A 12,656-nucleotide genomic window follows, 5' to 3' on the forward strand; every position below is an offset into this window, starting at 1 on the left:
TGAGGCCCCGATTTTATGAAGTCAGCCAAAAAACAGAAAAAAGATATGAGACTCTTGTAATGAATTTAAAATAGTTTGTTGCTATCCACACAGTACTTAAAAACTGGAAGACTGTTTGTTTTAGTAAAGTGCTGTATCCTTCCTCTGTGTTCATTAGCATGACTGAACACATTTCCATTGACTCTGTATAATGTGTTTACTTAGAATCAGGCCTGTTTAAGCGTGTGTAATTAGTGGCTCCGTCTCTTACCCCGAGTTGCTGTAGATGGAGGAATGGAGCAAAGAGCAGGGTGGCAAAGGCAAGTAATATACCGGCCTTTTCGTTTATTGGAGGAAAGGTCTCACCTTCTTCACGCATTCAAAGGTCCCATCTTACCGGCTAATAGTTTCTGAAGGGGCAGGGTCGCTACGGGTGTTTTCCCGCCCGGGATAACCGTCCCTGCCTTGTGAGGTACAATGTCTGGGGTCTGGATTGAGGACGTTACTACTCCTAGCTCATAGATAGGATCTAGCCCTCAGTTCCCTTCCCCGGGAAAAGAACCCACCAAGTTCCTGAGTTTCCTCCCCTCCCCACTCCCAAGTCTACAAGGCACCACCACTGATGGCGATCCCCCCTCGGTCAAGCCAAGACCAGCAGCGGGACTGCCCTTCCCTCCCCGTTCTGTTGTCTGATTTGAAAGTGCGTACTTTCTGCCCCAGAACTGAAAGGTCCTGAAAGTCAAGGCCAAACACTGACATAAATTGTGTGCTAGAGGTTTACTGGTAATAATGACGATAAGAACATTCATGGCTGTGCTTTATCGAGCACTTACTATGTGCCAGGCACTGGGCTAAGTGAAGCATATGATGTGGTATCACATTTCATCCACCCAGTGTCCCTTTGGGGTGGGGTTCCATTAACTCCCTTTTGCAGATAATGAAACCCAGGCTCAGAGAAATTAAGTCACTCGCCTAAGATCATAGAGCTGATGGCGGAATTGGGACTTCAACCCAGATACATCAGACTCATGTATTGAGTGGCTGCAATGGATTGAAATTCTTTTTTAAAACCACAAATGGGGGTGCCTGGGTAGCCTAGTCGGTTAAGCATCCAGCTCTTGGTTCCAGCTCAGGTCATGATCTCATGGTTCATGACTTTGAGCCCCGAGTCAGGCTGTGTGCTGACAGCACAGAGCCTGCTTGAGATTCTCTCTCTCCCTGTCTCTCTGCCCCTCCCCAGCTGGCTCTCTCTATCTCTCTCAAAATAAATAAATAAAACTTAAAAGAATAAAACCCACAAATGAACAAACCAAAAAACACCTGGTTGGTCACCACTGGAGGTTGCTACATCACCAACTCATTGCTCTAAGATTTAATAGGTAAGAGCAAAGAATCATGTGTTTTTCTTTCCTTTCCTGTACCACGCCTTTTTCAGGGAGACCAAGTAGTTGACAAAGAAAAGTTATTTTTTATGTAGAAGAATTCCAGCTAATAAATGCAGAAGGAATCCCAGAATTAGAAAACGGTCATTTTGAAAACTTTAATGAGATTATGGATCTAGGTAACAGTCCTCAGTGGATGAAAACACTGCTCGAAGAAAGGTTGTTGGGGACTTTATAACCCAAGTTCCGGGCCAACTCCATGGGAACCCAGGGTGGCACAGCCGGATGCCATACCTCATGATAGGACACTGTTGGACATATATGCACCACTTGTGAAGCATTCCTACCTAAAAAAACAACCAAACAAACAAACAAAATCTAACCTGAATCTAATCAAGCCTTCCACTCTCACTGCCACCTTACAGGAAATACAGGAGAATGACCCAGTCTTCCCAACTTATCAGTGCCCTGAGGAAGAGGAGAGGGTGGAGAGGTTGTTACAGAATAAAAGGAACGTAAGAGTCTTAACAACCAGAGCTGGTGCATAGACATTGTTTGGATCTTGATCCAGGGAAAGCAATAGTTAAATGATATTTTTTGAGAATAATAGAGAAAACTTAAATATAGACTGTCCGTTCGTGATAGTTAGGAGTCATTGTTCGTTTTGTTAGCCGTGATAATGGCACGCGGGTCATATGAAAACTGATCGTTTGCTTTGGATGCCTACTAAGATATTGATGGGCGATATGACACGGGGTGGGGATTCATTTTAAATCCTCCAGCAAAACTACCAGGGAATGGGGGAAAGAAAGAGGTGACAGCAGCTTGTCCATTGTTGACAGTGTTGAAACTGGATGATGAGAACAGGTGGATTCATTCATTCTGTTGTTCTCCCTACTTTGGGGAATGTTTGAAATTTTCCATAGTAAAAAGAAAGAAGAAAAGCCCCGGTGGCAAAAAGCATTAATACTCAGGGTGTCCGTGGGTATGTGCCTGATGGCTTGAGCAGTGAGCAGATGATGGTTGTGGCAGTTATGTGGCTGTGAAGCCAGCTCCACGGGTTTATTCCAAGCTGCTTCTCCTTGGAGAGGTGTGTGCACCCCGGGAAGCCCTTCCTGGCAGGGGTGTCTGGGGTCAGGTCCCGAATGCAGGGCAGGGCTCCTGGTGCCCACCCTGCAGTCCCAGCCTGTGGAGGGCAAGAGGGGCGCAGCCCAGTGGCTGGGATGACCGGTCGCTTTTGCTGCCAAGAAGGGAGCGTGACAGGAGACACGGCGTTCAGAATAGAGATGTTGGCGTCTCTGGTAGACTCATACCTTTTCTTGTCCTTTTCTTCAGAGGAAGTGGCTTTTAGAAAAAAGAGGCTGTGCATTAAATTTATCCCACGGGATTCAACTGAAGCTGCGATTTGTGACATTCGGATCATGGGCCGGACGAAGCAGGCCCCCCCTCAGTACACGTTTATTGGGTAAGTCTCAGGAACGCTGATCTCCTCTCTTCTCTCTGCCAGGAGTGCTCAGGTCACTCCCAGGGCTCAGGTCCTGAGACGGTGTGTGACCCACGGGGCTCTCGGCCACCTGCCTCTCTAGCCTGAGCTCTCATTGCTGCCCTTCCTGCTTACGCTGCTGCCAGTCCAGACGCAGAGCCCTTGACCTCTCTGTGCCTCTGCTCACACTGCCTGCTTCATCTAAGGGACTTTCCTTCCCTTGTCTTCCTGTGTGTTCGTCCTTCAGGCTTCTCGGGGGCCTTTCCACATGCCTGAAAGCCCAGATATTCGCTCCTTTTTGACCACTTGGCCTCAACCCTCTACATTGTGTATTCGCCCCACCAGAGTTTAAGGAGCACCCGTTTTGTCCCTCAGGGCCAAAGACCCCGGCTGTGGTGCTGGGGGAGCAAGCAAAGATCTGCTCTCATGGAGCTGGTCTTCTAAAAGGGGAGACAAGCAGCAAACAAGAAATAAACTAGACCATTTCAGTTAATGGCGAAAATGAAACAGCAATGAACGGAGGCTACTTCAGCGAGGGTGTCAGGAGGGTGACATTTGACAGAGATGTAAATGTCAAGAAGAAAGCAGCTCTGCAGAGACTTGAAGGCAGAGCCTTCTAGGCCCAGGAGAAGAGCGAGTGTAAAGGTGGGAATGGGTGTGGCATGTTCAGGAGCAGAAAGCAGCCCAGTGTGGCCGGCACGGGCAAGCGAGGATGAGCCGGGGTTTAGAGTGGGCGGTTAGCAGGACCTCGCACAATCGTGGCGGAAGTTTGGATTTTATTCCAAGAGCAATGGAGAGCCATCGGAGGGTTTAGAGTCGAGAAGAAACATGAATATTGCATGACTACATGATAATTCCTTGTGCAGTTCTTTAGTCTGATGCTCATCCTCCCTGATAAGCAGAGGACTGCTGAGGGCTTGACCCACTGTGTCCTATTCACCCGGTACCTCAGTACCAGACGTGGGCCCAGCTCTGTAGCTGTTTTATAAATACTAAGTACAAAGAATCTCAGGATTTCACTCTGGGCTCTAGATTGTAAGTGACAAGAAACCCAACCCAGGCTGGCTTAAGCAAAAGGAAGAATTCGTTGGCCAATGTAACAGCAGAGATCAGAGGGCAGGATGGCTTCAGGTGTGGCTGGAAGTAGGTGCTCAGAGGACATCCCTAGGACCTGGTTTCTGCCATGTTTACCTCCTTTCCCAGATTCCTTGGGGTAGATACCTCTCTTCCACAGGCTCTTCCCCAGTGGACTCATGGTGGTGTGGGAGCTCCGCCTACTCATCCTCCAGGTTCAAATTCTGAGGCAGAGAGCAAGTCTGTGTTCTTGATCATTCAAACAAGTTCTAGAATTCAGTCTCAGAGGTCCTGATTGATCTCACTGGGGTCATGTGCACCCTGAACTCATCACTGCTCCCTGGAAAATGTCATTCTCTGAGAAACCAGGCCTGAACCGGAGGCAGGATTGGCTCTGTTGGAACCCAGGGGCTACAACTGAGGAGACAGCTGCCCCCCAGATATGGAGGGAAAGCAAAGAGTCAGAAAGAGGGACGAATGGATGCTGGATGCCCAAAAGATGACAGGTGTTCATTATATTCAGTCAAGTGAAATTCAGGTCTCTCCAACCACTGAGTCCCATAGATCATTTTTGGTGCCCCCGGCCACGGGCCTCTCTCCCTGTCCAACTTCACAGGTACCATGCCCTTCCCCTGGGCCCCCATGGGTGCACTCTCCTACTTGGCTTTTGCAGTGACCTCTATATCCGGGTTGTGCTCTGTTTTGCTTCTTGTTCGCTTGAGCCCAGGTCTTCACTCTACAAGCCAAGCCTTTCTCCGCGGAGCAATCCCATGGGCAGTGGCTGGGAATGTGGTGTTTGCATGGAGCACCTGGGGAGCAAGTGTCTCAGGAACACCTGATTTTCATCTTGGTGCACAATTATACTCTCGGCTGTGGAATCTGAATGCCCTGATTCAGGACTTTGTGGTCCCTAAGAAGGATTCTATGATCATCCTCTTCCTACACACTGAAAAGTCCTGTTTTGCAACATGGTTTAAACTAATTATATAAACAGGATTACAGGAGGAGGAAATAGTTAAGAGAATGACCATACTTTAGGTATTTTAAGAGCAGCTATTTACATACAAATAAAAAGTCATTTAATAATGAACTTTTTTTTTTTAATATTTATTCATTTCTGAGAGCACGAGTGGGGGAGGGTGGGAGACACAGAATCCGAATCAGACTCCAGGCTCTGAGCTGTCAGCACAGAGCCCCACGTGGGGGCTTGAACCCACGAACCGTGAGATCATGACCCAAACCGAAGTCAGATGCTCAACCGACTGAGCCAGCCAGATGCCCCAATAATGAACTTTTAAAGTCTAATTTCAGTTACTATGTGTATTTTAAATTACAAGCTATAGTACTTTAAAAGACTCCATTTTTAACCAGTTTAAATAATTCTAAAGAATAGATTGTTATCATATGTATCTTGATAATCAAAACTAGAGTCTTCTTTCTTTTATATCATTTTGAAAAGATTGCTAAATTAGCATATTTGGTATCATCTTGGAGCAAAAATTCTTTTCCATAAGATGACAATTCCCACGTTGTTTTTTAAAATATTTATTTTTATGTAATCTCTGTACTCAACGTGGGGCTTGAACTTACAACCCCAAGATCAAGACAAGAGTCACATGCTGCACCAATTGAGCCAGCCAGGTGCCCCCAGTGTTATTGTTAAGGAAAGAAGGAGAACAGTGTCTAGAACTCTGAGTCCCCTTGTTCTTAAAAATGAGCACATATATTACTTTGCAAGAGTTTGAGGTTGTCGGCTGGGGGAAACACACCTCAGCCTGACAACAGCTCCTCCAAGGCCATTGCCAAGATGTGATGAAATCAGCATAGCTGATGGGAATCATCCATCTAATAAGACCTGTTTGTGGTTTAGAAGAGTTCCTATAGTGTGGTGAGGAGGTGCTAGAAGTATCCACTGCAGAAGTCTGTCCTCATGGTTTGACGAGATGCAGTTCTATGGGGCAGCTGAGTTGTAAATTGGATGTGGCTAAAATAATCCCATTCTGGCTCCAAAGACCGAACCAGTCTCATAACCACTCCTAACTGGGTGTTGTGGGGGTGGACTGCAGTGGGTGTGCAGATCACGGAACAAGAAACCTGATGTGGCATTTGTCAAGCCCTTTTGCGACCACTCTTGGTTGTGGTGGTCTGTGGGGCACATGCCTCAGGCTTTGTGGCTTGAAGAGATCTCCCAAACTGACCTCGAGAAGGAGGCCAACCGCTGGTGACATCCAGGCAGTCGGAGCTTTATCCAGAAGTTGGGATGTGTCCTTGAGCAGGGTGGGGCTAATTCCACAACCCCCCCCCCCCCCCCCCGCCCCCCCGCCCCGCCGTTGTTAAAAAGCCAGGCACACGCATCCATTCATCCATTGTTGCCCCATCTGTCTCATGCTAACCAGGTAAAGGACTTCAAGTGGATCATTACATAATTACCTACAGTGAAATGGCAAAATGAAAAGAATTTTGAAGACTGAGAACTAAGGAAAATGTCCGTAGTATAACCGGGAAGCAGCTCCGGGGTGGCTAACGATGGCATGTCAGAGAAACCTGCCTTGTTGGGACAGTTGACTTCACATTAGGCTCTGAACTGCGACATCTGGAGCACAAAGGGAGGTGACATAAGTGATCATTGTGGGCAAGAGTGGACTCCCCGGTATTTGAGGCTATGATTCTTTTCAATGAATCGGTTCACTTTGTTCCTCAGGTAAATGCTTTGTGCTAAACCACACCATGAAGATTTCTCTTTTCTCCTAAAGGGAACTGAACAGCATGGGGATCTGGTATCGAATGGGCAAAGTCCCCAGGAATCATGACTCATCTCAACCCACAACGCCTTCCCAGTCATCTGCTGCTTCCACCCCGGCCCCCAACCTTCCCAGGTGAGGCCCTGTCAATGGTATCCTATGCTGTTACGCGCGTTACGGTCTCGTGGTCTCGGGTCTCAGAACAGCTCCACTTAGTGTGTGCTGAAAACTGCAGAAGCAATAAACCGTTAGAGGAGATTTTTAAAAACCCAATTAGAAATGTTTGCATTACACGAATGTAAAGGCCATTCTGTATTCTGTTTTGTACGTATTCTGCAGGCTCCTAAAATAGCAGAATATGCAACTTTAAATTGGCTTGCTATTCTAAAGAGCTCATACCTGCACACAAACGCGTGATTTATAGCCACGTGGTTGGGAACACTGGCCGTAAGAAGGTAGAATTCCTTCTCTGCCTCGGCCAACAACTCATTTGAGGGTTGGTAAGTAATTTTGTTCATTTTCGTATCATTTCTTTTCCCAGTGAGCCACAAACTAAGAAATGGGTAGTTTGGGTATGAGAGAACAGTGAGAAGGTTTTCAGGGCATGCTGGTTTCAGTAATCCTGCAGAGAAGCTTAGGTGAGCAAACTGGTCACTCTGTACCTGATTTCAGTTGTAATAGACGTAGTAATGGTCTCTACGCTTTCAGCAAAAAGTAGATGGTGAAAAGAATCCTGTCAAATAAAAACTCTTCCCTCTCAGCCCTTAAACTTACCGTGGTGAGGATTGCCTAACGCAGAGAATTGTCAATTTCGTGTGCTGTGCACCTGAAACTAATAGAACGTTGTAAGTCAACCATAGTTCAATAAAAACAAACAAACAAACAAAAAACCCCTCTGCTTTACTAGTGGTGAATTATTTGAGGGCAAGGAACAAACAGCCGTGAGGGATTAAATTTGAGAAAGGGATTACAAAAATAAATAAAACAAGTAAGAATTGGCGAGGCAGTGCTGTTTGGGGATTGATGTAGCACAAATGAGGAATCTAAGAGCTTCCACATGGGTGAATAGAGATGAACAGCGTCTGTCGGGAACAGATTGTGGGGCTCCTCCTGGGCCCCACGGACCACACCCTGCTCTCCAGGAGGTGCAGAGGAGAGCCTGGTGTAGCCACCGGTTCTCCGCGCGCTGCTCCTCTAGCTGAGCGCCCGCCCCGACCTTGGCAGAACACCACTGGTGTGGGCCAGCAGCTCACAGGACTCTGTCTCTCGGGACATCCCCCATAAAGCCAATCTGGTCTTTCCTCATGACAGTTTCACAAACCCTGAGCGATACTTAAACTTGACCACCCGGAATCGCCTGAAACTTTGCAAGTAGTTTTCAGCCTCCCTCTGGCATGAAAAGACAGGAATAGCCAGTGAGCTTCCCAGAGTTGTACACCGAACAGTGGATGTCTCTGGTTTAGGAGTACCAGGCCAGCACAGCTCAGTTCAGTTCAGCGCTTTCTCAGTGCCCAGGGCACCTGCATGGCTGTGGTCACTGTCAGCTGCACTGGGGGACAGCCCAGGCCCATCACCTGTGCTCAGGTCAGCTGAAACCCATAGCCCGGGAGTAGTCACAGCTGCTACCTATTGACATCACGGGGTCTGGAAGGGGCTAGATATGGGCAGCACCTCCGGGCAGGCTCTAACTTTTTGTTGGATAAAGAGCACTGGTTCGCTCAGTTAAAGCACGAAGAGCTCCCCCCACAGAAGCTTGCCAGTCAGCCAGAGAGCACGGTCACCAGCGATGGAAGCAAGAGGGCCCGGGAACACTGGCCACGGGGGACCAGGTAGAATTGGAGATTCTTTGTATCAGAACGAAGGGTTCACAAGGCTTGTATATTTTATACAGAAACTCTTGTTGTGGTTTGCAATGGCTCCAAGGAATTTGGCTCAGTTTTGTTTTACTTGCCAAATGAAGCAGATGTCAGAATAGTCCATATAAAATGTATTGTCCTATGACTGAGTTAAGTCTGCCACTGTGCAGTAGGATAATCGAATGTTACATTAATGCTTCCCAGTAAAAGCCACCGTCTGTCCCAAGCTCTCCTCCGGCACTGGGCAGCACTTCCTAGGTGGCATGCACGTCTCTGGGAGCCTCCTAATGCACGGGGGCGGTTTTGGCGTCTTTGCTTTTTGTATTGTTTCCCTAACTAGTACCTTTGACTTTTAAAAAATGAAATGCTGATGATTCACTCAAAATGTCCACTGAAGATTTATGAAACGATGAGTATTTTCCTGGAGGCTTCGGGTCTGTCATGTCTCCAGCAGAGGAATGTGATAGCTTTATCTCTGTGGGCGATCCTCGTTTTCCCATGTCGGGGTCTGCATGGGGCCCATGGGGTGAAGGCCTCCAAATCCAGCTCCTGTGAACTCTCTCCCATCCCGAAGCTTCAAACTTTAAGCTAAAATAGTACTCTTGTCTTCCCTTCCTTTTTCAGGCTTCTATGCCTTTGCTCATGTGGAAGCCTGTGTGCAACAGGTGTGTCTTAGATTCCCCTGCTCCCCTGCTTTAGATGTCCGCTCAAATGCTTCCTCTGCCAGGAAGCCTTCCCTGAATGCCCTGGGGCTGGGCCTGGGCTGGGCTTTTCTCTCTGAATGCTTCTTCTTGGTCATCATGCCTTCACTTTGGGTTGTGGTCATGTTGTGAACTCCTTGAGGGCAGGAACCATGTCCAGGATCTGTTATCTCTAGCGCTCTGCACAGATCTAGGCATGTACTCAGTTTTGCAAGAAATGCTTCTCTCACAGCCTAGGACCCTGTGCTGCAGTCCCACCCACCCCACCCCCACCTCCTGCCCCTGACAACTCCTGAGTCCCTGAGCACTTCTTGGGCCCTTTTCTGATACTAGCCCAAGCTTAAGAAATACTTCCAAGTGCGGTCTTTGTGTGGACACAGGGATCAGGTGGCAAAGCCAGGCTAGAGAGAGTGCGCGGTGGTGCAGCTCCCTCTACTGACCAGATCTGGAGGTGGCCGGGAGGACCAGCAGGCCGGTCCGAGCAAGGGGCAGCAGGCCGGTTTTCCCAGCAAATCTCGCTGAGGGGACTGGAAGGGACCGAGGGAGGGGCCGGTAAAGACCCTGTTGCCTGCTTGAGCTCAGGCTTTTGCCTCAGAAGCTAAAAATGTGTGCTCTGCCTCCCATTTCTTATGTTGTCCCTCATGTTTCAAAGAATCCCATGCCGTCTTTTTGGAGCACTGTTATCCCCAGCTTATTTCAGACCAAAGGAACGGTTGGTGGACTTTTCCAGAGTTGATGGGTCATCACCTGAGGACCTCATGGTCCTGGCAGAACTGCCCTCTCTTTCCAGAGGCAGTTCCTGGCCCCGGGAGCAAGCACTTCCTGCCTGTTTCCTTCCTGTTGTTGCAGAGAATGATAGTCTTTTCCTTTCGGAATGGTCAGGCCCCCGCAGAGACGAGGGAGCCCCTCGGTTGTATCCAGTGAATGGACACAGTGTTTGGTAAAGTTCACGGCAAAAGGCAGGATGAGGCGTGTTGGCAGTGCTCTTTTTCCTCATTCAGGAAACCTTTATCTCACACACATACATCGCTGCACACGTTTGCCAACCACTTCCAGGCAAAGAAGGACCTGCCTCCTCTTCCAGGAGCATGGAGCCCATGTTCTCTCCGGGCATCTGTGCGGCTCCACCTTTGGCCTGTCCATTCCATGCGCCCCGGTCAGGGTGGTCCGGCCTTGGGGCTGAGACACAGTCCCATCTCCCCATCCGTCCTCCGAGGCGGCCACGGCTCTGCGAGTCCGCCTGATACATACAAGCAGACGATCGGTCTGTGGATCCAGGCTTTTCTGGTTCTCTTCCATGCCGCTGCCTTAGGGCAGGGGGAAGCGCCTTCCTGCTTCAACCAGAGCAGCTCCCGCTGCTCCCTCTCACGCCGGGTTCTTACACGTGGTTCTGCTGCCCCCGGCTCCGAGGTTTGGAAAAGCTCTGGGAGGCAGGTGGGTTCACAACTGATGGAGCACCGGCGGCCCCAGAGTGTGGATAAATGAACGGTTCTGTGTTGTCCCGGGTGGGGGCCCCTGGTGGACCGCTGCCCCCTGGCTTGCTGAACAGTAGAACCAGTGGCTTGATAAAGACATCAGAGGCACGCTTATCAAATTTGCAGACGACACAGAGTCATTAGGGAGTGCTGATGTGCCGAACGACAGAATCAATGCTCTGCATCTCCTCTACAGCTAGAACACCCTGCTGGAACCAGGAGATGAAAGGTGATGGGTGAAAACGGACGGCATATCACCCCCCTCCCCAGGTTAAAAAAGTCAGTTGCACAAGGACCAAACTGAGGAGACCCGGCTTAGCAGCGATTTGTGTGCAGCGACCAGGCTGGGCACGAACTGGGGTCGTGTGGAATGCGGCCTGGTGTGCCCGGTGGGGCGTGTCCCAGAAAGTGGCGTCTCACACCTGTCGGGTTCGTTGGGAGGGTCACGTCCATTGCCACGCACCTCCTTGTGAAAGTTACCCAAATTGAGCACCGAATTAGAGTATGAGGAACTGCTGTTTTGACCTGAGTAGAGACCTGGCAGTTGGCTTCAGGTGTTTGAATGGTCAGTGGGTACAAGGCAGAGAAGTGTTTCCAGGTGGGGATGGGTCGTGGGCAATCCCAGAAGACAAAAAGTCAAGGCTTTTCAGACCTGCAGGGTTCTTCATAAGCCTTATTTAAAAAGTATATCCCGGGGCGCCTGGGTGGCTCAGTCGGTTAAGCGGCCGACTCCGGCTCGGGTCATGATCTCACGGTCCATGAGTTCGAGCCCCGTGTCGGGCTCTGTGCTGATAGCTCAGAGCCTGGAGCCTGTTTCAGATTCTGTGTCTCCCTCTCTCTGACCCTCCCCTGTTCACGCTCTGTCTCTCTCTGTCTCAAAAATAAATAAACGTTAAAAAAAAATTAAAAAAAAAAAGTATATCCCATCCCCACCCTCAGATTCAGACTCCTTGCCAGAGGTGACTCCAGGGAGCTGTGGCAGGTGGAGAGGGCGCAGAGCAGTGGGTGTTTGTCGCCGTGGTCTGCTCTGTGTGTGTGGCTTTTAGGGCTTCCTCATTGTCTGATTTGTGGCCGTCGTCCCCTTCCCCTCACCAGGGCTGGTGTCTGGGGAGGAGGCTCGGAGAGCTGTGGAGGGCCGTGTGGCACCCTCCCTGGGATGGAGGGCACAGAGGGCCCTCTGCAGTGCTGACCTGGTGTCTGTGTCCCGGCCTTGGCATGGATTTTGTCCCTTTCCAAGTTCGTCTGAGATAAGTAGTCTGGACTCCCAGGTGCTAGAATTTCTAGCTTTATGTGGACACCGGGCTTGGGCTGTCCTGGGAAAGGTGGAATGTGTGGTTCCAGGAGCTCCTGTCTGCCCTTCCCGCCGGCCCGAGTCTAACATGTCGTGTTTCTGAAGGACAAGCTGCCACCTCAGGCCGTGGGCACGTCCTACGATCCTCCGCTGGCATTGTCCCTCCCCTGGGAGAGGGAGCCGCAGAGCACACGCTCCTCTGCCAGCTGTTGAGTCCTGCCCTGCAGCCTTTGCCTGCGAGGTGCGGCCTCTGGGGAGCCTCTCCCAGGTGCCAGGCGGGGCTGAGCTTCCCTCATAAGGCGCGTGTCACTGCCCTGAGTTGTTGCGGTAATCTTCCGGTGATTTGTCAGCTCCCAGCGAGTTGTCAGTCACAGGTTCCAAAGTATGTTTCTTAGTGACAGACATAATTGTACTTAACTTTTTGCGTGGATGTTATCAATCTGTGACAGATACTCTGGGAAATGGGGCATTTTGATTGCAGAAGGTCTGTCACACGCGTTTAGTCTTCCTCTCAGGGACACCAGGATTCAGTCACAACTTTTGCTTGTCGATGTCAGGTTTTGAGAACATAGATCCTTGCTGACCTCAAAAATCGTTCCGTCACTCCGATCCCAGGGCTGTCATCGGAAAGGTTAATGGCTCTTCCTAAAGGAGAGAGAAAATCGCACTTCGAG

The 12,656-nt window shown here is 49.6% G+C and overlaps 1 protein-coding gene across 3 annotated transcripts in view; it reads left to right on the forward strand.

Moving 5' to 3' along the window:
- MVB12B (multivesicular body subunit 12B) overlaps window positions 1-12,656 on the forward strand; it is a 207,379-nt gene that overhangs the window by 72,946 nt on the left and 121,777 nt on the right. For all 3 annotated transcript variants that reach the window (XM_053908286.1, XM_053908285.1, XM_053908284.1), the window contains exons 5-6: window positions 2,697-2,826; window positions 6,672-6,794. In XM_053908286.1, the coding sequence (XP_053764261.1) occupies window positions 2,697-2,826; window positions 6,672-6,794 (253 nt within the window). The remainder of the gene's footprint in view (window positions 1-2,696; window positions 2,827-6,671; window positions 6,795-12,656) is intronic.

The sequence above is a fragment of the Panthera pardus genome, unplaced genomic scaffold (genome assembly GCF_024362965.1).
Source record: "Panthera pardus isolate Hobbes unplaced genomic scaffold, ASM2436296v1 HiC_scaffold_20, whole genome shotgun sequence".
Classification (NCBI taxonomy): domain Eukaryota; kingdom Metazoa; phylum Chordata; class Mammalia; order Carnivora; family Felidae; genus Panthera; species Panthera pardus.